Below are 25,822 nucleotides of genomic sequence, written 5' to 3'. Positions count from 1 at the left end.
ATTCTGCTTCCATAAAATATCCAATAGGGATGAAACATGAATATGATCATAGATTAAAATTCCTGGAAGGTACCATAGACATCATTTAAACCCAGTGCAAGAATCCACTACTACAGGGTCCCAGATAAACCCAACCTCTATTTAAACACATCCAGAGAAGAGCAAGGGCTTTCCAAGACTTTCCAAGTTCTGCTGTTGAACATTGTTGAACATTCAGAAGTTTTCCTGATGCCTAATCAAAAACTGCATCCTTGGAATTTTCAATGAGTGTAATCTTCTGCATGAAGTCCAACCCAACTGTGATTTTTTTTTTTAATCTGCTGTTTAAGAATATAATAACTGAAGAACTCTTATAAATTAAAAAATCCACAAAAATCCTTTGTTTACTATAAAACCAAAGTCCCTATTTTTGTGTCATCTCTGAAGAATTATGTATTTTCTATCCAATGGAGTAATGCCGGCATCAAGAAGCAATAGCTTACAAACATACTTTCGGAGTAACAAAATTTTCAGAGATATGCTTTGGACAAGAGGCACAATATGAGAAGTTTACAATGGCATTGTACAAAAATTCACCAGTCTGTAAAAGCTTAATCTCTACTCCATTATGTCACTTAATCTTATTTGGTATTTACATAATACATCATTCTTAAAGTCTTCAAAAATGAATGTAGAAAAGCAGAATTTATTTCAATTTTGAGGACAGTCTGTTTCCATTCTTACAAACAACATTTTCTTGGCAAACACTGTGTATTTTTTATTAATTAAAAAAAAACTGAGTATGTTTGTCATGTAGAACGAAAGATGCTCAAGTAATGAATTGGTTTGATCACAAATTAGAAGCATCCCTTTTAAACTAAAGATGGTTACTTATCCTCAGTTCTCAGAAGCCTCTTCTTGAAAAGGTCATGAAGGATTCTGGATGATCACAACAACCAGACAAAGAAATTAAAATAATATCAATAAAACATTGTAAAAAATAACAATGAACAATGTCAAGCATGATGAAGCCAAAGATCTCACTGCCTCACCAAAGGCCTGGTGATCTGAAGAGCCAGATCTTCATGGTGCATATAAACAATAGGAGAGTGGAGGCCATTGAGATCACAAAGGGAACGTTGTTCCAGAAGCTAAGCACTGGTAGAGAGAAAGCATGTTTTCCAGGATCTGGAAAAATGACATTGTTTAATTGAAGGAACCCTGAATCATGCAGGATCAAATTGGCCAGGCAGATTAGAATAGAATAGAATAGAATAGAATAGAATAGAATTCTTTATTGGCCAAGTTTGATTGGACATCCAAGGAATTTGTCTTTGGTACATATGGTCTCAGTGTACATAAAAGAAAATATACATTCGTCAACAATCTGCCAGAGAAGGTTGTAAGATCACATAACCCTGGGATATGGCAACCATTGTAAGTGCCAGGCGGTTTCCAGGTGCCAGATGATAATCATGTGACTGTGTGGATGCTGGGAATTTAAGAACTGGTCATAATCACAATTGGCTCTGAAATCCACCCAGATTATTTTAGATATGATGAGAATGCAATTTGTCCAGTCTAAGGTATTTTATATGCTTCTGGAGAAATTAACCATGGCACAAAACTCTTATCATCTTCAGACAGATAGAAATAAATAAGCCAATAGATACATATATCTCAAAACGTCACATACAAAAATGTTTGTGAAAACTTTTGAATGTTCAAAATTTCTGAATATTATTTAAAATGTGGTCCCTGTGAGACAGAAGGAAGAGCCACACACAATAGACAACCACCATAAAAGAAGTATCATAGCACAAACATGGGAAAGGGGTAGGAAGTGCGTCAGAAGAGACGCTCCCTAGTTTACTGGAACATAAAGGAGGGGAAAAGGGTTTTCACACTTGCAAAATTGTGTTACTGTAAGCTTACAATAAAAGTAGTATCAGTTCACATGATTTGTGCTTCTTGACTGGAGCACCTTACAGGGATGACATCTATCTTGTCAAACTGTCAAATTGACTCAACACCAAGTATCAGATGCCTTCAAACTGATTTAGAACATTCAGGAAATCTCTGGACATGGACATCAACTCAACTCATGAATTCATATATTCAAAATGGGTTTTGGCTGATTCTTCTTCCATACTATTTTCACTTTTGACAACAATTTCTCCTAATGTGACTGTTTCATCTACATCATTAGTGTATCAGATACACCTTTAGAGTTTTGGAAGCACACCACCAAACACAGTTTGACTTACTGTATTTTTTGGACTATAAGATGCACCAAGATTTCGAAAAGGTAAGTAAGGAAAATGTTTTTGTCCTCCCTGACCCCCAGGAGCACTCTGCAGGCTTCAGCAGGGCTGGGGGAAGGCAAAAATGTCCCTGTTTTTGTGGAAAATGGCCCGTTTCTTGCCCGTTTTTTCTAAAAATGAGATGCGGGGGCGAGGCTTCAGGAGGCAAAAAATGGCTGTATTTGGTGGATAAGACGCACCAACATTTCCACGCTCTTTTAGAGGGGGGGAAGGTGCACCTTAGACTCTGAAAAATATGGTATATCTCTGAAAGTCTTAGACACACAATAGAAGTGTGTCTTTTTTCTCTTTTTACTAAGACAAAAATCTGTGACAGGTTACAATAGATAAATCATTTAAAAATGGGTTGGCATAACACTCTTACAACCAACTCAATAATATTTTAAATCAAGATATAATTGTGTATTTGTTCCATAGGGAAGCAAAAGAAAATTAGCTGTCCAGTTTGGATAAGTGAAGTGGATTGTCAGTCTCACTTCCACTGATGTAGTTGCCTTACTTAATAATTCATGGCTCAGATTTGACAGATACTGTTGAGCAGAAAACCGTAGCTACTTTTCTGATTTTCACTGATAGGGTAGATCAGTCAATGGAAAGTAGGATGTTTTCTACTAAGTTTTTCCCCAAGAGCCATTCTTCTTTTTTGCACTTAATATCTGTGTATGTGTGTATGCATGCATGCATGTATACACCCACATATACATACAAATGTACATACATGCATGCATGCCCAAGACAGACTTTCATTCACTCATTTCTTTATTTTATTCACCAGGATTCCTCTCCAAATTAAAAGGAGCAATCAGTGTATGCTCTCACATACTGAAAACCATGTGGATATTTAGTATAAATTTACACAGGAGTATCAATAAATTCTCTTATTTAGAGGAATATACCTAGCAGTTGGTCAGAGCATCAGTTGATAGGAAAGTTTTATTTTTTTCTGTTCTTGTTTCAGTTCCAGATTTCAGTATGTTTATAGATAGTCATTTAATCAGTTTTACTAGCAGCAAGTGTACATTGTTGTATGAAAACCTGAAAAGCTACTGAAATTTACACTCCGTGAAGGCAAAGGTAAATGTTCCCCTCACACATATGTGCTATTCATTCCCGACTCTAGGAGGCGGTGCTCATCTCTATTTCAAAGCCAAAGAGTCAGCGCTGTCCAAAGAGGTCTCCGTGGCCAGGTGGCCGGCATGACTAAATGCCGAAGGCACACAGAACACTGTTACCTTCCCACCAAAGGTGATCCATATTTTTCTATTTGCATTTTTACATGCTTTCAAACTGCTAGGTTGGCAGAAGCTGGGACAAATAACGGGAGCTCACTCTGTTACACGGTGCTAGGAATTCGAACCACTGAACTGCCAACCGTCTGATCGACAAGCTCATCATCTTAGCCACTGAGGCACCACGTCCCATTACATATGTAATACATTACATAATTACATACACTCTGTATACTCGTGTATTTCCTGCAGTGGGAGTGGGAGAGAATACTTTACTGAATGATTATATCAATAGAATCACCAGCAAATCAGCATATGCTATGTAACCATCAGAATATTTGTAATGTAAAATGCACAAAAAATTGTGGCTTGTCTTACATCAGGGATTAAAGGGAACTGTCACTGTAGGTTTGTAAAGTAAACAACCTCCTTTTGACTTACCTGCAAAATTGCCCTTTCAGAAGTTGACAAGTTCCCAGTTTCAAAATCTGCCTAATATGACTCTGATGTAAGCACATATTCAACCTCTGCTTGCTTGTTTGTTTGTGTATTAGGCCCAGCCAATAACCTTACCAGGTCTAGTAAATTCCAAATAAAAAGCAAACATCGTTTGTCACTTACCAGCTCTTCACGAAGTTGGGAGATGAGTTCATCTTTCTCTTTTACTTGCAGTTTCAGAGTCAAGCATTCGTCTTTCATTATATCCTATAATAACATCAAAAGAGATGTTACAAAGGGCTTAGCACTTTCCCCCCCTGCTCTTCACAAGAAAAGACAATGTCACACTGTGCCAAATAATTACATCCAAGTAATGAATCTCGGGGCCCCCTTTTAATGTGTGATATTTCTAATAGCATATTCTGTTAGTAATACAAATATTGTAACCTAATGCCGCCGAAATGCAAGCATATTGTGTAAACCAAGCTGTGAACGGAGCCATGTGTGTTAAGTCCATTTGGTTAGTGTGTAATTCTTTTAAGCCCCTGCAGTGATCTGTGGATGAGGGGGTGTCCAATTACATAGCCAACCTTGCTTGGTTTTCTAGTCATCTCCTCTTTCCAGAAAGTTATTGGTGTAAGCAGTTTTATTAGTTTATTTAACAGGGAATATAATAAAGTCTGCAATAAAATGTTGCAAGTGGAACTTGCCATCATATTTTGCAAAGCAAAGTGCTTTCTTTGATGTAAGATTCTGTGCAGGCAGCTTTGCCCTTTTCCAGGTTTCTTCGTTCCTCTATATCACTGATATCATTTTCCCCCCAATTTCCCAATGCCAGGCTTTATTTCAAGGCAGGAATGCACCACAAGAAATTTAAGAACTTACAGGTAGATAATATGTACTAAAGAATGTAAGAAGTCATATTCCAAGTATTGTTGCATTTCAATAATTATTCTCTTTCATTCATTCTCTCTCTCTCTCTCCAACCCTCCCCCCACCCCCTTCCTCTGTCCCCCTCTCCCTCTCAAGTTTTCATAATATCTTCCTTGTTCTTTCCCTTCATAAAAAAATGACTGAGGTCCCTCTTTTAAGCAAATTTGTTGATCTTAAAATTGAAGGCATCAGATTTGCAAGCTAACTCATATACATGTCAGCATTCTGAAGTTATTAAACAAGTACTGTAAGCCCTGGCATTTATGACAAATTAGGAATTGGCCAGGTGCAAGTAACCAGGAACAGGAGTCGACTTCAAAACACTAAAAGTTTATTACAAGCTACCTATACACAGGAAACTGATCAACTGATGGTCAAGGGAAGTTGACATTAGATTACAATCAATGGCATTCATGCAGGAAAAGGACTGTCTTGGGGCTGTGTAAGGATACCAAACTGATGTTGCATTTGACACCACCTTCAGGCTCCACCTGGTTATTTCTTACCGAATAATCACAATTCTTCTACCTCCAAAAACCCATTCTCAGAAAAAGGAGATTGCTATTGTTATCTTATAGAACACATTTCTACTTAATTGTATTTTTTGAAAAGGAATAAGCAAAGCCTTTATCTGAGAACATTCCACATCATCAACAAGTTGTAACTCCCAGAATTATTATGGGAAGCCACTATAGCTAAACTTGCACACATCTATGTCATTTTGTAATCTAGCTATACCTTTTGAATACAGGTAGTCCTCACTTAACAACTGTCCTTTTCAACAACCAAGTGAAGTTACATCAATGCTGAAAACTTTAAGATTGTTCCCACAGTTATGTCTCTTGCAACATCCCCACAGTCATGTAATCAAGATTCAGGCACTTTGCAGGGTACCAGTGATTGTCATTTGTCTGCTTCAGAGTCAGTTCCCATAAGCAGAGTCAATGAAGAAGCCAGCAGTAAAATCACAAGACCCTTTCACATGATATCCTGCTTAATAACTGGGCAATTTGCTTAATAACCATGACAATGAGATCCATAAATATGTCACAATCACACATTATCCCAGTCATTGTGATAATTAAGCGAGGATTATCTACATCAGTGGTGAAATTCAGCAGGTTCTGACAGGTTCTGCAGAACCAGTAGTGGACATTTTGAGTAGTTCGGAGAACCGGCAAATACCATCTCTGGCTGGTCCCAGAGCAGGGAGGGAATGGAGAGTTTGCAGTATCCTTCCCCTGCCATGCCCACAGAACTGGTAGTAAAAAAAAATTGAATTTCACCACTGATCTATATTCAAATACCACTAATATTTACTATAAGGCAGAAAACAGAGAATGCCAGAAATCAAAGGCCAGCAAACAGTACTATGTGATACAGACTTTTCATTCCTGAATTACCCCAGAAGGAAAGGGATATACCATGTATTCAGTTGCCACTTCCCATTAAACTAAGCCAAGCCAAGCCAAATCACTTATTGAAAGCCATTACTCTCTCTCATGTTAATAGAAATTAGTTATGAAAGCAGGAGAAGAATAGGAATGTAGGATTTTTCCCCCTACTGTTGTTACGCAGTTGTGATCTCTGGCCTAAGAGCCCATTGTCAATAAATGTTGTCCTCTGCGTTCAGAGAAGTTCACAGAAAGTGTAGCTCACATAAATAGCCATGGGGATCCAAAGGTCTATACCAAATCACATGCAAACAGGACATCGGCTTCTGTTTAATGGGGTAAGACATGACAATAGAGACCAGAATGCTAAATAAGTTGAACTACTTTTCTCAGAGGTTCACAACACAACATACATTGCACACTAATATTCATTTGACTATAAACTATACTATATGGGATTTGCAAACTGCCAATGAAATATATCTTTAAAAAATAAAAAATAAAGTGCCAAAGCATTTAGCTTGTTGAAGAAATATCACCCAATAGCCTATCACCAGTACACAACAGAGAAAGAATATAGTGAAATGTATACGAACACTTGTGTACATATGAATGGAGATACTGACTACAATATAGCAACATCTCTATCAAAAAGCATCTGGGATGTGCAGGGAAATGTATGTCTACCTTTGAAAGAACTAAAAAATAGCAAATACCAGAACATCTGAGGTGAAGAACAGGTTGTAATTTCAGAGCCTGCTGTCTCTCAGCCATTACTGTCAAATGCATCGCAATTTGTTATGAAAGCTTTTAAAGCAAAGGAGAAAAGAAAGACGTAAAAACATAGATTCCGATACAGGTGAGGGGGGGAAAATACTGTGAAAAATGAATCCCACTACGGAAATTTGTCAGAGAAACTCGTCTTCTAAAAATTAGCCACAGGAGATGGGATGAGTGAAAAGGCCTCAGCACTGCAACCATCTATGATTTCACATCTGACACAGCACCATAAAAAACAAACAAACAAACAAACAAACAAAAACCAAACATCCACCAAAGAAGCCAGCTGTTTTTTTAAAACATTAAAAAGAAACCTCTTATGGGTCAAAAGGGCTTTAGCTAAGTGCAAGTAATCTGGAGAAAGATTTAAAAAATTGGTGGTACCAACTTCCTTCACCCCCAATCCATATCATTCAGCAAATATGGAATCCTTCAAAGTTTTGTCATTTGTGAAATTGAGAGATTCAAGAATTGAAGAATGTCATTGTCAATACGTTGTCCTTATTGCCACTCCTTGCTACAGCTGCTTTAATGTCTTCTGTACTGCTGAAGAAAGGGGACAGTTTTGCTTCTTGTCTGTATCTATTAGAAAGCTGCCCAGATTCTCCTGTGAGTAAAGTGGGAGGCCATTTATATTTAGTTAATAAATAAACAAATCCTCTGATTTGGCCTTGCAATGATGCTATGATAATTCGGATGTAGCAATCAGATGAAGCCTAGCATGGCTTCAAGAAGTCTTAACGCAGAGGTATCAAACTCGTGTCGTCACGCATCAACACCAGAGGTGGGTTCCTACTGGTTTGGTTTGCTGGCCTGGGTCGCCAGAACCGGCAGCGACCCAGGCCTGCCACGAGCACGTGAGTGCGCAAAATGGCATGCGCACCCAACCGGCAACAATGCCAGCAGCATCTCACCCCTGGTCATCATGATATATCGTGATATATCATGACTTTTCCATCTTTGCTAAACTGGGTGTGGGCGTGGCCAGCACGTGATGCCTCCAGCCCGGAGGCCACGGGTTTGACATCCCTGTCTTAACCCAAGCCTTAGTCACATCTGGAAGAATATCTCAGGAGAAGTTAAAATCACATGGCTCTGTTCCTATCAAGATTGTACTTCAGAATTTCTTTTTTTTTCTTCAGCTACAGGGAAAGACCTTCGGTTACAGGGAAAGACTACGACCAAAGGAAAAATCAACAAGTATTTCAGACATCAACTGCAAACAGACTGGAGATCCTATATTTCCTTCACTTCAAGTAGCACTGAAACCTGGAATCGCTGCTCAATTGTTATCCAAAATCCTGAATTTACAAGGGCTGAGATCCAGATACTGCTTTTGTATTATTATACAATAAACACCAAGTTTAGAAACTGTTCTGTATAGGGCAAAGTTATTTATTTTTGCAGTGAATAGCAGAAGACTTATTATTAATTTCCTAAAGGCATGTTTAAACAACCAGTTTGGCAAGCAAAGATATAACTTCATCTCCTTCATACATCTTATTCTGTATTCTCAATTTATCTATGCACACTATTAATGTTTATCCGATGCCCTAAAATGATTTACTACTATCAACCAAGATAAAAATCTATTATTTCTCTTGCTCAGTTATTAAAAACAACCTAAAGCAAATAAGTTCCCTCCACATTTTACCTTCAAATAAAGGATTTAACTTAATAGCTTTCTTTCAATTGCACTTTTTAAAAAAAAATTCAAAGAAAAGTATATATTTAGTTGACTTATTTCATCCAGATTTTCTATATTTCTATACTTTTTAATAGGTCCAAGTAGTGGATTTCCTGAGCAAGAGTGATTCGATTAATGAGCTCATTATAATTCATTAAGAAGTGTTGTGTGGATGGCTGCCTACTTTAATTAGTTTTATTACAGAACAAAATTGCTTCATATGCCAAGCTCAACGACAAACACGTTTGGAAAACATCAGAGTAGTAATCAGACAAAATATGGACCATTCACTAGACAACCTGTCTAAAGTCATTAAGAGCAAGAAGAATATTAAAGTGATGGACATGCCAACATTATTAAGTACATTGAATATTTTTATACTAAATAATTTTTCAGATCTAATAATTCTGGGACAAAATGAGCAGTCACAATTCTCAGGAAAGATCTTCCTTCATTACAAGAAAGGTGTTGATATGATACAGGAGTTGTTCTTTCCATAATTATAGCACATGATGACAGTAATAGTGGCTGAAAATTTAGAAGGTCACATTTATTCAGATAATAATCCCTAATGTAGCTCTTCAATGACTCCCTTCAATGGAAAATTTAATTAGTAACTAGAAGCTTTACCCATCCCTCAAAAAGTGTGCATGTGTAAATTTCCCATTGTTATGTTGGTCATTCAAAAAATAATACAAGGACTTCTTGAAGAAATCAATGAAATTATTTATTTCTCTATTTGAAAAAAATCACAAAAATTAGGGGCTATGCTGAGAAAGTTTCCGATGTTTAAAAAGGCAGAAAATTAGAAGCTACTGGTTAAAATGGGGGAGAAAAGATTGCTAAAATGACTTTTTTTCCCCCTTTTGGCAAACATGCAGTAGAGTTATTCTTTATAAGACTGATACATCCAATCCAAAGAAAGTGCCAAGAAAAAGGGGTAAATGTAGAAATCTGTGTAGAAAGGCAACAAGAGCCCAAAATGAAGTTGTAGCAAGTTTAGAGGGATTTTTATTATGGCTACCTATTCCCAGAGAGAGATTTTATGTATTCTGAATGTCGCCATTGATTACATGAAGGTAAAAACTCACCGGAGTTAAATCCTTCGTGACCTATATGGATGCATTTAAATTTCTTGGTAATATTCTATCCTTGCAGCTAGATTTTATTTCTCTTTAGTTTTCCAGAAGAATTTACTCATTTAAAAAACAAACAAGAAATCCCACTGGCTAAGCCCAAATATTCAAGATTGTCTGAAGCAAATCTTTAGACCACGACCACCATAGTGTTTTATTGTCCATGTCTACTTTGGTCTTTATTATGAACATAGAAAATAAATTTAACAAAAAGCTAATAGCTCACAAAAGCCCCGTACAACATACAGTGAACAATATGGATTTTCTTAAGGGGTTCTTTGAATATTACAGGTTTCTGCCCAAAAGACAAGAATATAGCCAGACAACTCTTAAGCAACATAGATTTGATCTCTCTTGACCATGGGCGTCAAACCCATGGCGTCACATTGCCGTCACATGGTTTCTCCATTCGCGGAGCTGGGATAGGCATGGCTTGCATGTAACGTATCCAGCCTGCAGGACACCAGTTTGACATCCCTGCTCTTGACCCAAAATTGTAGCTTTCGTGGCATTAATTGATATCTATAAAAAGTTACTATTGACAGCAGCAAGTATCTGAATTTATCTTATTAAAATCTGGTAGGCATGCCTTTTTACTTTTTCCCTGAATTCTTAAATATTCTTATTAGAAGAACTAGTAAAAATAAAGGCCCCCTCAAGGCGAGCTTGACTGCTGGTGATTGTAAGCATGCAGCTTTCTTGGCACTTTTACAGAATAAGCTTGCCAGTAAGCCTAATTCCCCTTCCAGGGGAACCTATTTAGACTAAGTGCATGAAAAAATTACATTAAGCTAATGATCTCCTATAAATCCATTTTCGTTGCTGGGAGGTAAGAATTTCCTTGGAGTATACTCACATGAAAAAAGGAACTGTGATATCCCAAGAGCCCAGTGTACTACAAGAAACACATACCCTATTGGAAATAGATTTGGAGGTTTTTTTGTTTTTAAGTATTAGAGCAATGATTTTTAGGGTTTTTTAAAAAATCCTGATTCAGGTGGTTGATTTAGCTATAAGTTACTGAAACAAAAGTAGACCAAACTTTAACAGAATATCTATAAAGTTTAGCCAAAGATATTCCTCAATAGCTTTTGTATTTCTCACTACCACAACCCTACAATGTTTAATAATAATAATAATAATAACAACAACGTGGTTGATATATAGGACGCTGGCAGCAACTCGTATCAACCATTAGCACCAGTTAATGGCATTTGTGATGTATTTTTGAATGTTCAGTTGACTGTTTCAGGTTTAATGAATAAAGTATGCCAAATGCAGACTCTGCAAAGAAGTTGATGAAACTGTTGTCCACAAACTCAGCTGCTGTAAAAAAAATCGTGCAGACTGATTATAAATTGCGGCACAATTCAGTAGCACAAATGATCCACTGGAATTTGTGCAAAAATTATAATATTAAAACAACAACAAACTGGTGGGAACATAAGCCTGAAAAAGTCACCAAAAATCAAATGGTCAAGATCCTATGGGATTTTCGTATACAAAAGGACAAAATACTGGCACATAACACACCAGACATCACACTGGTTGAGAAAAATAAGGTTACAATCATAGACATCGCAATACCAGGTGATAGCAGGGTCAACGAGAAGGAACATGAAAAAATCGCGAAATACGAGGACTTAAAAATTGAAATTCAATGATTATGGCACAAACCAGCAGTGGTAATTCCAGTGGTAATTGGCACACTGGGTGCTATTCCAAAAGCACTGGAATTACATTTAAAACAGTTAAAACTTGACAAAAATCACCATCAGTCAAATGCAAAAAGCTGCACTGCTTGGATCTGCACGTATATTACGAAAATACGTTACGACGTCCTAGGCCCCTGGGTGGGACCCGATTAGTAATCAATGCCAAATCCGGCGAAACAACTGGCCGCTGTGATACAATTGTATAATGATGATGATGATAATGATGATGATGATGATGTGCCAGGAGTTTGGATTTGAGTACAGCAAAAAGCAATGGGAACATCAGGTTGATAAGGTTCTAGAGAATGAAAAAGTCACGATCTTGTGGGATTTCAGAATTCAGACTGACAGTCACTTGGCCTACAACACACCTAACATAACAATAGTTGAAAAGAAAAAAAAGTTCATTGACATTGCAATACCTGGTGATGCGCGAATTGAAGATAAGCAGCAGAAAAAAATCACAAAGTACCGCAACTTGTAAATTAAAGTTGAATAACTATGGAAAAAGAAATTGTGTGTTGTCCCGATTGTAATTGGAGCCCTTGGAGCACTACCTAAAGGGCTACCTTGCAATTTGGAAATTCTAAATTTATTGGACTTGAGCATTCTGATTCTACAAAAAACCACCCTACTTGGAACAGCTTATATCCTCCGACGTTACCTTAACAGTTCCTAGGTCCTTGGTTAGTACTTGAGCTGTTGAGCTACCAACCAGACCCAAAGGCTGTGAATCTCATCAAAGATTAACTAATAATAATAGAACTGATAATAATTTTGTTTTATTCCTTCTACATTTTGTTTTTATTTTCTTTAAGCTACCTAGAGTCACCATGAGCAAGTAGGCAGCTATATAATTTTTCCAAAATAAAATAAAATTGCATAAATCAACTGAAGAGTTAACCCAACATCCCTAATATGATTCAATGAAAAACTTTTCTTTGCTTCTATAGATATTGTTTTGGGATATATTATCATTGTTTATACATTACTCAATTAATTGATTTATAGGAGAGGCTTCTTATTGACAGTCTGTAATAGAAGGTTTCATATTTAAACTATTAAATAAGATCACTTGTTATGGTCTTTTATTTTAAATCAGAATTGCTTGTCCTACATATTGTTCCGAAAATTATTTGAGAACAAAAGAATAGGTTTGGGGGGAAGGACTGAATTCGGTACTGAATTGTAATCATTTATTTTTAAGATGACTTAAGAATAACTAGGACTCCTCTCCTACTTCTGGTTGCAAAATTCAGGATAGACAAAAACAAACGAAAAATCAGTCAAGAAACATCTTCTGAAAGCTTTTTACTACAGTTTTATAAGTATTATCATTCCAAGACAAATAAAGAGGAAAAAGCACTATATAATTGCTGGGCAATTGATTGGAAGACAGCATTATAATTATAATAAGCATTTATTGCCTTGAATAAGGGAGTATATTATTAGCTATAACTTACAAATTTATCTTGTCTTCTTTCCTAGAACAGTTACATGCAGAAAAGTCATTTAAGTGTCTGGTTTCAATTAATTTTGAGAAATCAGAGGAGAATTTGGACACCCTAATAATAAAGCTGAAAACAAGATCTGCATATTTCATTTACATACAACCTATAATGAAGAAGTTTCTTCTTCCATGATATTGAATTACTACTTACCCTGTTTTCCTTAAAATAAGACCTCCCCAGATAATAAGCTCAATCGGGCTTTTGAGTGCATGCACTAAAATAAGCCCTCCCTCAAAATATTGCAACACAGCAGCAGCCATGAGGTGACTACCGCTCACTGCCTCCTGCACCTCAAAAATAATAAGACCTCCCCCAAAATAAGGGCAAGCACTTATTTCGGGGGTCAAAGGAAAATAAGACCCTGTCTTGTTTTCGGGGAAACACAGTAGTGCTAAGTGTAAACCAGGACAACAAATGACTAAATATATCAGAGCAAAATCTAGGAAAAATATAAACATAGTCCATGGGTGGACATCTGATCCTTGTTTCACTGAAAGCATAGAAATTACTATTCAGCAAAATTAATCAATCAGTATGACAAAAACAATAAATAATGCTATTTTTGTTTGAAGGCGTACTATGAGTTTGAACAAACATCTTCTTCAAGGCAATATAGTAACATTATCCACAGAGTCAATACATACGGAAGATGATCAACTCTCTATCTTAAAATTTATGATCTGAAAGCATTTCAGTGATTGGTATGCATCCAACAATTCCAATATCTACAATGTTGATCTAAAAAGCTGAAGTGACAGCTTCATATTATTCAGTAATTTTTCCCTCAATTAATTCTCATTTACTCCAAGGACCTGCCTGTTTGAAAGGCACAGACAGCTTGCATAAAAAAAAAGAATATATCCAATACTAATTTCATTTTAATTTATGGAAGGATAATTCTGTTTGTCTTGTCAAATTATCCTGTTTCTGCAAACAAATATTGTATTCATCCACATACAGCAGGGAACATACAGAAATAGAGATGTACACAGAAACAAAGAATCAGTTGCAACTGATTCCCAGTACAGATCAGAAACATTACGTACAGAATGATGATGGGAGAAGTTGTAAGAGAAGGAAGAACAATGTTTATCAACTAGAACGAAAAGGCATAAATCAGGAGTAGGCAGGCATTGCAAAAGAGAAGAAACAAGGCCTAATGATTCTCTCATTGTTGTACTTATTGTCTTGTATCGCTTCCTTTGTCCCCCGTGCAATCGCTTTCCTTTAGACAGCTCACCATAGAGGAGCTGTGTGGGGAAACATATACAGTATTTTCAAGTCCCTGGAAATTGACACCACCTCCTGGGAAACCCCGGCACATAATCGATCGACATGGCGCACGCTGATCCACCAAGGCTGCCAAGCATCTGAGGACAGAAGGGCAACCATAGCACAAGAGAAGCAAGCACTCCACAAAGACAGAGCTGCAAATGCTGCAACAATGGTGCCCACACGTCTGTCTCACATGTGGCAGAACATTTCGTGGCCGTATAGGTCTTCCCAGCCACTTGAGGACATATTGTGGCCAGCCCACAACCTGTTAGATGTCAAGGTCCTCTTCGAACACGATGGACAAAAATCATCACTTATTATCTTGGTCTCCTTTTTTTGACCATATACATGTCATCACAAACATAGTCCTTTATTCTATTCCATTTCCCTTCACTGATTCTTAAATGCTAAAAATACAAAAAATCATTATAGAGGGAAATGCATTGCGCTTGAGAGAAACAGTAATTTCTCTACATTCTGACTCTCTAGATTCTTGGTTGAATGTGTAGCAATTACTAATTTTCCAAATAAGTGTCATAATGTGTTAGGTAACTGTTACTATTGATTGATTAAGCATGCCTGTGATTCTGTATTATTGCTCAATTTCCTCAGGAAAACTATAAATAATTTATTTTACCTTTATACCATCAAAATCTACCACACTTTCACTGGTTTGTACAATAAAATGCAGTATAAGACATGAAAACACAAAGTGGCCATAAGCATAATTATCAAACAAACAGGGACCCCATAAAATTGCTAGGTCTCCAACATATTTTGGAAGGTGGCCTAAGAAGATCAGTTCTGGTCATAAGTGGGAAGCCATTCCAGGTGCTGGCACAGTAAGTAAAAAACATTACTGAAAGTCCATCTTTGACCATCTCAAAGTGGGGAACAATCAGCTTCTTCTTCTACCACAACTGTAATGTTTGGGCCAAACTTTATTGTGTTGACTGATGCTCAATTCAATAAGCTGCTGAAGAAACAGCAGAGATACATACAGAAAGGGGAAAAAATGGTTAGAGACCCAGTTATTATTCCTAGGATAACATCAATAGCACCAACCCCTCAAAATAGACAATCAGTCAGTGCTCCATCCTTGGAAATACTGTTGGACTGTAGCTGATTTAAATATGAAAGCCATCACTACATGTGCAAATGTGTAAATATAATCCAAATAAAGCTGTCTTGGCAGGAAGGAATGCAGTATATTGGAATATTGTTATCATTCATTACACTGCTCAACAACAATTTTGCCACATAGATTGTAGTGTTTTTTTTATGGCAAATTAAAAAACAGAATCAGATTGTTTTCTTTCAAGTTTAGTTTTTCACCTTCATTATTCTAAATTAGAAGCACATAGAGATAACTGATGCAGCAGGATTCATTAACTTCTTTATATACATAAGAATAGATGAATAAATGTACAATACCAACAGGTGGTTCTTCCAAGTAAACACAAGGTAGGAGAGTTACAGGAAACACAAACAGTTTTTTCCCCCTTCAATTCTCTGTACAGACTCAGATCTGTTTAAGCTCCCATTGACTGACTTAGTTGCTATGCCTATTCATTGGCTGACCTTGTTCCCATGTCTCTCCCAGTCATGAATATTTGAGACAAATCTAGTTATTGTTCTCTAACATAAATATAGTCAAGACAAAGGTAGAAAGCATTACAACTAGCATAGAATAGCATATGCCCGGTTGAGTCATGTTCGGACATGAGCACATCCTTTGCCTGGAAAACAGTTCCTTGTCAGTCTGGTGCCAAAGCTCAGAGCATAAACAGCTTAAACTTTCTCTTTTTAGGAAGACATCATGCCATGTTTGTTTCAAAACCGGGAATAAAGAACAGAAGCAGTTGCTTGAATCAGAGGTGGAGTTTATTCCAAGAGCATAGTATGCAAAAAATAGACGTTAAGTCTCACAATTAAGTCTCTCTCAGAAGCCCTTTATATAGGAAAATCTTGCTTTGTTTCTCAAAAGCATGCAAATGCACCTCATCTAGGAATGATTATTCTTTTTCTTCTTAGTTTGTATTTTATGTATTTTTTTTAAAAAAAACTCTTTTTAAAGATTAAAGTCTCTCTCTCTTTTTTTTTAGAAAAATAAAGATATTAAATTTGCCTAAGAATTCTAAGAAAATGCATTTACTTAGCATTCTGAAAAACAGGGCTTTTAAAATCATGCACTCTGCTGTAGTTTATGCTTGATAAGCATTTGTTTTTTTAATCACTTTTGGAGAAATGATCTTTTTATTTTTTGATCAAAGTGATCTCAGATTAGGATAAATGAGATTTCAGGAACAGGGAAAGAGAAATGCTCACCTGATTATTATTTGGTGTTTCCCTTACCACTTTGATCTTTGCCTAGAGCTTATTGTAATTTGTGTTTTTGAAATACAAAAGGAAGAATGTGTGACGGGATGACTTCCTTCTCTGTGTTCAAGGTAGATTGATTGCAATACAGTTATGCTTTATAAAGGGACACGGTGGCTTATGGCTAAGACACTGAGCTTGTCGATCAGAAAGGTCGGCAGTATGAATCCCTAGTGCCGAGTAACAGAGTGAGCGTTACTTGTCCCGTGTGCCTTCGGTGTTTAGTCATGCCGGCCACATGACAATGGAGACATCTTTAGACAGCGCTGGCTCCTCCGCTTTAATGGAGATGAGCACCGCCCCCTAGAGTCGAGAACGACTAGCACATATGTGGAAGAGGAAGCTTTACCTTTACTTTTATGTTTTATAAATCATCCTGATATTTTCTGTTAGCAGTGTGGTAGGATAACATCTAATAAATGATACAGTAGATAGATAGGTAGATAGGTAGATAGGTAGGTAGGTAGATAGATAGATAGATAGATAGATAGATAGATAGATAGATGAAAGAAAGAAAGAAAGAAAGAAAGAAAGAAAGAAAGAAAGAAAGAAAGAAAGAAAGAAAGAAAGAAAGAAAGAAAGGACTGCAAGGCGAACAAACCGGTCAGTCCTAGAGGAGATCAACCCAGACTGCTCTTTAGAAAGCCAGATCTTCAAGATGAAACTCAAATACTTTGACCACCTGATGAGAAGGAAGGATTCGCTGGAGAAGAGCCTAATGCTGGGAAAGATGGAGGGCAAAAGAAGAAAAGGGGGACGACAGAAAATGAGGTGGCTGGATGGAGTCACTGAAGCAGTAGGCATGATCTTAAATGGACTCCGGGGGAAGGTAGAGGACAGGAAGGCCTGGAGGAACTTTGTCCATGGGGTCATGATGAGTCGGACACAACCTCACAACTAACAACAACAAAGAAGCAAGATGAATTTTTAGGTAAAGCATTAAAGGCCTGGAATTGTTTCCATTATATATAAGTTGTTTGTTTTAGTCACCATGATGAATGCAATTTTTTTTCTCAAGAAGATGGATGATGTTTTATAAAGAAGCTTGCTCAGTTATGGAAGGTCTTGGTCATGAACACAATGTAAATGTTAATGTCAAGAGACATGAACAGTCACTTCCTCATGACTGCTGCAGGTTACCTTGAAAGTTATCTTTCCTCATAATGGAAATAGATTATTGCCTGCACCCTTAATCCATAACAGAGTTCTATGAAAACATTAAATTACTTTTGGAATGGACCCATTTTGTAAAATAAGAATGGAATATCTGTGGAGATCTGAAGGTCATTGCACTTCTGTTCAATTCACAATTTGAATACACAATATACATATATTTTTTTAATGAGCAGAATAATAGGAACAGGGGGAAAAATCATTTAGAAAGGCCAAAACATACTTCACTGGTTCACTGCGGGATGAAGAGAATGGGATAAACAGTTCACTTCTCAATCCTGAAAAAGTTTTATTTCTTCTTTCCACAACAAACTTGTACTTTGAATAAACTTGTAAAAGCAATTGAATAAACTTTGTAAAATCAATAGATAAATAGCAAAGGATAAACAGGGACTGGATGAATGTAGTCGAGGAATAAATTTCCAGGATTCATGATGCTAAGATTAAAGAAAGCACTTTTGTAGTTCTTCAGATAAGAGAATTATTGAAGATGGAAAATTTGATAAATAGGTATGTATAAGAAGTTGTCTCAGTGGCTAAGACATTGAGCTTGTCGATCAGAAAGGATGGCAGTTCGGCGGTTTGAATGCCTAGCGCCATGTAACACAGTGAGCTCCCGTTCCTTGTCCCAGCTTCTGCCAACCTAGCAGCTTGAAAGCATGTAATAATGCAAGTAGGAAAATAGGAACCACCTTTGGTGGGAAGGTAACAGTGTTCCGTGTGCCTTTGGCGTTTAATCATGCTGGCCACATGACCACGGAGACGTGTTCAGACAGCGCTGGCTCTTCGGCTTTGAAACGGAGATGAGCACAGCCCCCTAGAGTCGGGAACGACTAGCACATATGTGCGAGTTGCACCTTTACCTTTACCTTTAGAAGAAGTTTAAAAATTGATGCAGCAATTTTTCAAAAGATATGAAAAATATCTGCATGATTGAAGGGGGGTGGGTTATAAAGGATAAAGCTATCATGAAATTGAGAATGATCTCCGGAAGTTGTAACAAGTTATGAAATGTAACAAGTTCATTTTTTGGACTCTTGCTCGGATTCCCCCCCCCCCCTGTGAATCTTGGGGCATTCAGTAACAAATATGTTGAGAAATCTCACCAGGAGATTCCAAACATTAAAGGGTACTAAGGCAAAAAAAGGTCCCAGTTTTCAGAAGAATGTCAAACCACTTCTGAAAATCTTGCCAAGAAAACTGTGGGGAGTTGTCCAAGCAGTTATCAACAGATCACTAATTCAAAGACACCCACCCACACTCCAAAAAACAAAACAAAAACAAACACACCAACAAAAAAGCTCTAACCCAATTCTGGTGTTTTTTGTTGAACATGAGAAAATGAAATAAAATATATACATGTCTGACAATGCTACAGCATCTTTATTTTAAATCCTCAATACAGCAATTTGAAAACATACCTGTATCTTACTGCCTTTTTATTGTAATTTCAAATGGTTAGCAAGCCATCACCAGTCTTGTATCATTGTGCAGCCTCTAGTAAACGAATAGGTCCTCCTTATTGTGGCCTATCTAATTGCCTCTCTTGCATTAAATTTAAATTGGCATTCTTTCATCCCTGTCACATATATAAGAGAATGGCTCTATGTGATGTTTCTCACACAGATAAACATGCATGTTTTATGGAGAAAATGAACAATGCAACTGAAATTGTAGACATTACCCTGACTCAGTGGTGGGATTCAAAAATGTTTACTATTGATTCTATGGGCATGGCTTGGCAGGTGTGACATGGCGTGGCTTGGTGGGCGTGGCAGGGGAAGGATACTGTAAAATCTCCATTCCCACCCCAATCTGGGGGAAGGATACTGCAAAATCCCCATTTCCTCCCAAATCAGCTGGGACTCGGGAGGAAGAGAATAGATGGGGGCTGGGCCATTCAGAGGTGGTATTTACTGGTTTTCCAAACTACTCAAAATTTTTGCTACCAGTTCTCCCGAACCGGTCAGAACCTGCTGAATACCACCTCTGCCCTGACTCAGATTATATCATTCAAGGAAAACATAAACAGCATTAGCATGCTAAGAATCCAGTTTGCTAAACTGAATCCCTTCTGAGTCCTATCACCACTGAGTTCCAGTGAAGTGTGATGGGACAATCTTAAGACCAATGTAATATTAAGAGGTGAGTCTTATTTTTACTTTTTCTACTCGTCTCTTTTTCCTTTCATGTTATGTCTGGTATAAATTGTAAACCTCAGGACAGAAACTGTATCTTGCAATTGATCTGTAAATTTTAACAGGTCTTCTTAAGCTAAAGTGTGCAGTATAAATGATTTAAAGGAAAATAAATAAATAAATGTGAGAAGTCTGTAAGTTGGCTTGAAGTTCCAAAGAAAAAGAAAAAGAGCATAAGGAGTGCAGGAAATGATGAAAGAGGAGTATCCCACGGTTTTATCTTAATATTTCTGCCCAAGCATTTTCTTTATTATTAATAGGGTTATTTTATTGTCTCTGATGAACAAAATCGGCCAGGCTAATTACTTACCTGAGAACAAAGTATCCAAGCTAACAAAAGTTGAAGAGAAGTTATAAATCAAACAACGTGTGTCATTTTAAATATATATTAGAAGAAAGTCAATATGAATTAAAATGCAGAATTGGTTAAGAACCCATTAAACCTCATGGGGAAAATAGTCTGCTGCAAAGGTGGTATTCAGCAGGTTCTAGACAGTTGTGGAGAACCTGTGGCAGAAATTTTGAGTAGTTCTGAGAACCGGTAAATACCCTGCCCCTCTCTGCCTCCCGAGTCCCAGCTGATCAGGATGGAATGGGGATTTTACAAAACTCCCTAGAGTGGGGAGGGAATGAATATTTTGCAGTATCCTTCCCCTGGAGTGGAGAGGGAATGGGGATTTTACAGTATCCTTCCCCTGGAAGGAATGGAGATTTTACAGTATCCTTCCCCTGCCACACCCACCAAGCCATGCCATGCCCACCAAGCCACGGCCACTGAACTGGTAGTAAAGGAAATTGGATCCCACCACTGGTTTCAGAAAAGAACATACATGATTAAGGTGGCCAGCTTTATATTATCTTACAATCCCTACTTCATTTTTACTGCACAATAAAATCTTAGATGGTAGAAATCAGACATGGAGACCCAACAACATTTAAAAATCATGATGTGATATGCAGATATTCTGTCTTTAGATTTAGATTTCTGTTTCTCAAGTGCCTTACTGAACTTTCTTGTTTTGTTTGGAATTTTGTTTATAATTCACAATATTATATTGTAATCTTTAAAAAAGTACCACTTAAGATGCATGGCAGGCAATGCCACACAAATACTCCATGGATACATACCAACTCCTTTTGATAATCTTCATTGATATTCTTTGCCAGGCTTATATCCATAGAGTATATGCAAACTAATATGTGACTCTGAGTGGTTTACCTCCCATATTCAAAGGGAACATAATAATAATAATAATAATAATAATAATAATAATAATAATAATAATAATAATAATAATAATAATAATAATAATAATTATTATTATTATTATTATTATTATTATTATTATTATTATTATTATTATTATTATTATTATTATTATTACGACGTCCTAGGCCCCTGGGTGGGGCCCGACTAGTAATCAATGCCAAATCCGGCGAAACAACTGGCTGCTGTGATACAATTCTGTTGATGCAATAATAATAATAATAATAAACAGCCTAACATTAAATTGTTCATATCAGGTAACATCAAATCAATCAGATGAGCAACTAAAACAGGATTTCAGGGGGAATCAACACTCAAACTGTAAATGTTTCCCTCGCACATATGTGCTAGTCGTTCCAGACTCTAGGGGGCATTGCTCATCTCCATTTCAAAGGCGAAGAGCCAGCGCTGTCCAAAGATATCTCCATGGTCATGTGGCAGGCATGACTAAACGCCGAAGGAGCACGGAACACTGTTACCTTCCCACCAAAGGTGGTTCCTATTTTTGTACTTGCATTTGTTATGTGGTTTCGAACTGCTAGGTTGGCAGAAGCTGGGAAAAGTAACGGGATCTCAATCCATTATGCAGCGCTAGGGATTTGAACCGCCGAACTGCCAACCTTTCGATTGATAAGCTCAGCATCTTAGTCACTGAGCCACCACGTCCCTCATATTCAAACTGAGGAGGGACTTAGTCTCAGTTTTGTGATATAACACACTATATGAATTCAACTCTAGCCAAAAGCTAGATAGGCTGAGAATATTCAGAAAAAGCTCCTTCATTAAGTGTCGATTAGTTCTTAATAGGGTATACAGCACTTTGTATCTGATCTCCCAAATTTGCTTTAAAATAAGTAGTCTCATGAATGTAATATCTGTCTATAGCACCTCAAATAATATGTCATTTCATGGGATCAGGAAAAAAAACTGTTTTCTTTTATTTTTCTTTTAATTTAAGAAGTTTGTGGGAAACGGCTTTTATGGCTCTTCATTAAAAATTACTACTTCTGACAAATTACTTGAGGCTATTATTCCACTCTCCCCAGACTAAGAGAGGCTTGCACATAAAACCTACATAAGAAAATAATATGTCTGATAATAAATGTCACTGTGTAACTGATGTAGATGTTGGATTTAAACTGATTTATGAATTCAAAATGACTTGGACTCATCCGGAATGACAAGAATTTTGCTGTGGCAAAACATCTCAGTTGAGACTCTAGAAAGAGTGCAGAGAAGAGAAACAAAAATGATTAGGACGCTAAAATATATAAAGAATGGTTGCTGGAATTGGAATGTCTCGTTTAATGAAAAGAAGGACTAGGGGAGACATGATAGCAGTGTTCCAATATCTCAGGGGTTGCCACAAAGAAGAGGGAGTCAAGCTATTCTCCAAAGCACCCAAGGGTAGGACAAGAAGCAATGGGTGGAAACTAATCAAGGAGAGAAGCAACCTAGAATTAAGAAGAAATTTCCTGACAGTGAGAATATTTAATCAGTGGAAGCCCTTGCCTCCAGAAGTTGTGGGTGTTCCAATACTGGAAGCTTTTAAGAAGAGATTGGATAACTATTTGTCTGAAATGGTATAGGCCAGGGCTTACTTGAGCAGTGGGTTGGACTAGAAGATTTCCAAAGTCCCTTCTAACCCTGTAATTGTGTGATTCTGTTAACAGGTGAGGCAGAAAGCGTGCTGGAAATCAGAGGAAGCCATTGTGGACCTGTTGGCAAATACAATATGTCTGATGTATTCATTTCTTCTTGTGCATGAACACACATTCAAAAACCTAACGAGAAGAGGGCATATGTAAGCTTTCACATTAGTTTTTAAAAAGCACTAAATTGCAATAGAACTGAGTAGCAACCAAAACATTTGGCCAAGTTCATTGGCCAAATAACTCCTGTTACTGCCATCATAAAAGCATAGAAATTATTTATTCATTGATTTATCTTTATTGTTTATAGATAACTATATTCATAATATAGCAAGTAAGTTTAGTTCGGGGTTGATGTAATGCCTCGTTGGAATTCTCTGAGACCCCCCTCCTCCTCCTTCTCCTCTTACTTTTATCTTTCTGCATTAATTTCTAAGCTAACCACCCCAGCAGTTTTGGAAAATTGAGTTTCATTGGCTAGAAGGGATTGTAAATCTTTGTCATCCCAGTAAATAACCTACCATGAACGAAGCATAAATCAGAACCACACAGATCTACAGTGCCACCCTTTTCAAAAATGTGGAAAGCGGACAGGCCAGATGTATATCCAACTTCTGCCAAGGTTGCAGTTCAAAGACAATGGCCCATATGAGTCTTGAAGGATTCCTTATGCATGGATGAAAAGGACAGGACAGCAGGTGGCATCCAGCAACTTTATTTTCCCATCTCTTGTGCTAGATCTACAGGTCAGCATTCACAAAGCAGCATTCTGAATTCTGCTGCAATGTACAGATAGTAAGGATAATCTGCATCCTCTTGTACTTCAAAAACACATCTGCTTTGTGATTTTCTGACACAGTAAGCTGTTTAGCCCATCTCCTAAAGCCATTTCTCTCTTCCTTCCATTCAGAAAGGAGAAAAGACTCCCTAAGGTCTCAAAAGCGTGGTTTTCAGTGCACATGACAGATACAAACAGCTAACGACTGGAAAGGAAGACCTAACTCCTAAATCAATTATGACTGTTCCTCCCTCACTTGAAAAAAAAAATCACTCTTAAGAAATATTGGAAAATATATATGCTTTTTCCTTGAATGTTCATACATATCTTTGTTGTTACACCAGAGTTCACATTACTTATTATACCGAAACTGCTAGACTTTTCAAACTTTTGCATAAAGGTTGAGTCTCTGGGGGTAATGGGGTATGTGGCAAAACATATTCAAAGTTCCCACTTGTTAAAGAACACAATGACCGTTGGGAATATCAGGGGTTGGAAAGTTCAGATAGTTGCAAATCTCTAATGCTTACATTCTGTTTGAGCATTCTACTCTTCCATGCTTCTTTTATCTGTTTGTCGCCTTTCCTGAATGACAAATTAGTAATATGTGTAAAAAGAACTAGTCAAGATACAATATAAAGGTAAAGGTTCCTCTTGCACATGTGTGCTAGTCGTTCCTGACTCTAGGGGGAAGTCCTCATCTCCGTTTCAAAGCCGAAGAGCCAGCACTGTCCGAAGATGTCTCCATGGTCATGTGGCCAGCATGACTAAATGCCAAAGGCTCACAGAACACTGTTACCTTCCCATCAAATTTTTCTACTTGCACTTTTATATGCTTTAGAACTGTTAGGTTGGCAGAAGCTGGGACAAGTAACAAGAGCTCACTCCATTGCGTGGCATTAGGGATTGGAACCGCCAAACTGTTTGCCTTTCTGATCAACAAGCTCAGCGTGTTAGCCACTGAGCCACTGTGTCCCTTGTGAAGATACAACATACTTGGGTATATTGTGTTCAGTCATCCCTTCCAGGTCAGCTGTGCTTGGCAAAGTCAGAACTTCTGGTGTTTAGGAAGCGGTCTTGGTGTGGCAAAAACACTGAAAGCAGGATACTATAGTGCTTAAAATGTTGGATTAGGACCAGGGAGAACTGGTTTGGTCCAGCTTGAGCCAGAGAAGCTCACTTGGTGCCTCCTTCTTAACCCAACATATTCCACAGTGTACTGGAATGGAGGAAGAGAATCTGTCTGTCTGTCTGTTCATCCGTAACCCTAACCCTAATCCTAATCCTAACTCCTGGAGAAAAGGCAGGATGTAAATCTAACAAGGAACAATTTGAGAAGATTGTCCATCACTCTCAGCTCTTCAGAATCCTTGCTGTTTTGAAATGTTCAGATTTTGACTTTGGTCAGCGCTTGACATTTCAATTCATTTCATTGCTGAGTTATTTTTCCACTCAGTTTACTTTTGTGGCCTAAATGTGAATTGGCTTTACAAATAAAGATTAGCTTGATTGATTTATTGTGGTAATAACCCTGAAAATAACTGCCAGTTAGGAGGCCAAGCTGGCAAGTAAGTTTGATTCAGAAGCAGAGGGCAAGGAAAGTTAGCAGTGGTAAGGACCTCTGGAAGTAGAACAACATGAGATGTAATAAAGTGGAATTCATTTTTTATGAACCTGGAGTGTGTTACTTCGGGGTAGAGATGGGGAGATGGGAGACTAGATGGAACTGAATGTTTTACTGGTTGGATGCCCTTCCAGATGCCTACATGGAGTTGGCAGCAGATGTTTTTGTTTTGTGCCCTAAAAGAGAAACATCTGCCTTCTCCTAGGAGTAAATCTCAACTTTCTGAGTGCGAAGTGAGCATCTTCACCACTAGACTATCATGCCATTCAACATAAAGTTCACTTCTATTTCATCTAAAATTAAATCATGTCAAACATATTTGTTATTTTAATTCTAGCTGCTTCTTCACC

The 25,822-nt window shown here is 37.4% G+C and overlaps 1 protein-coding gene across 4 annotated transcripts in view; it reads right to left on the bottom strand.

Annotated features, from left to right (window-relative positions):
• CCSER1 (coiled-coil serine rich protein 1) overlaps positions 1-25,822 on the bottom strand; it is an 814,997-nt gene that overhangs the window by 400,247 nt on the left and 388,928 nt on the right. For all 4 annotated transcript variants that reach the window (XM_081959555.1, XM_081959558.1, XM_081959556.1 and 1 more), the window contains exon 8: positions 4,154-4,237. In XM_081959555.1, coding sequence (XP_081815681.1) covers positions 4,154-4,237 — 84 coding nt within the window. The remainder of the gene's footprint in view (positions 1-4,153; positions 4,238-25,822) is intronic.

Source organism: Natrix helvetica (genome assembly GCF_964273705.1).
Source record: "Natrix helvetica genome assembly, chromosome: 7".
Taxonomy (NCBI): domain Eukaryota; kingdom Metazoa; phylum Chordata; class Lepidosauria; order Squamata; family Natricidae; genus Natrix; species Natrix helvetica.
This window is presented reverse-complemented; position numbering and strand designations above follow the sequence as displayed.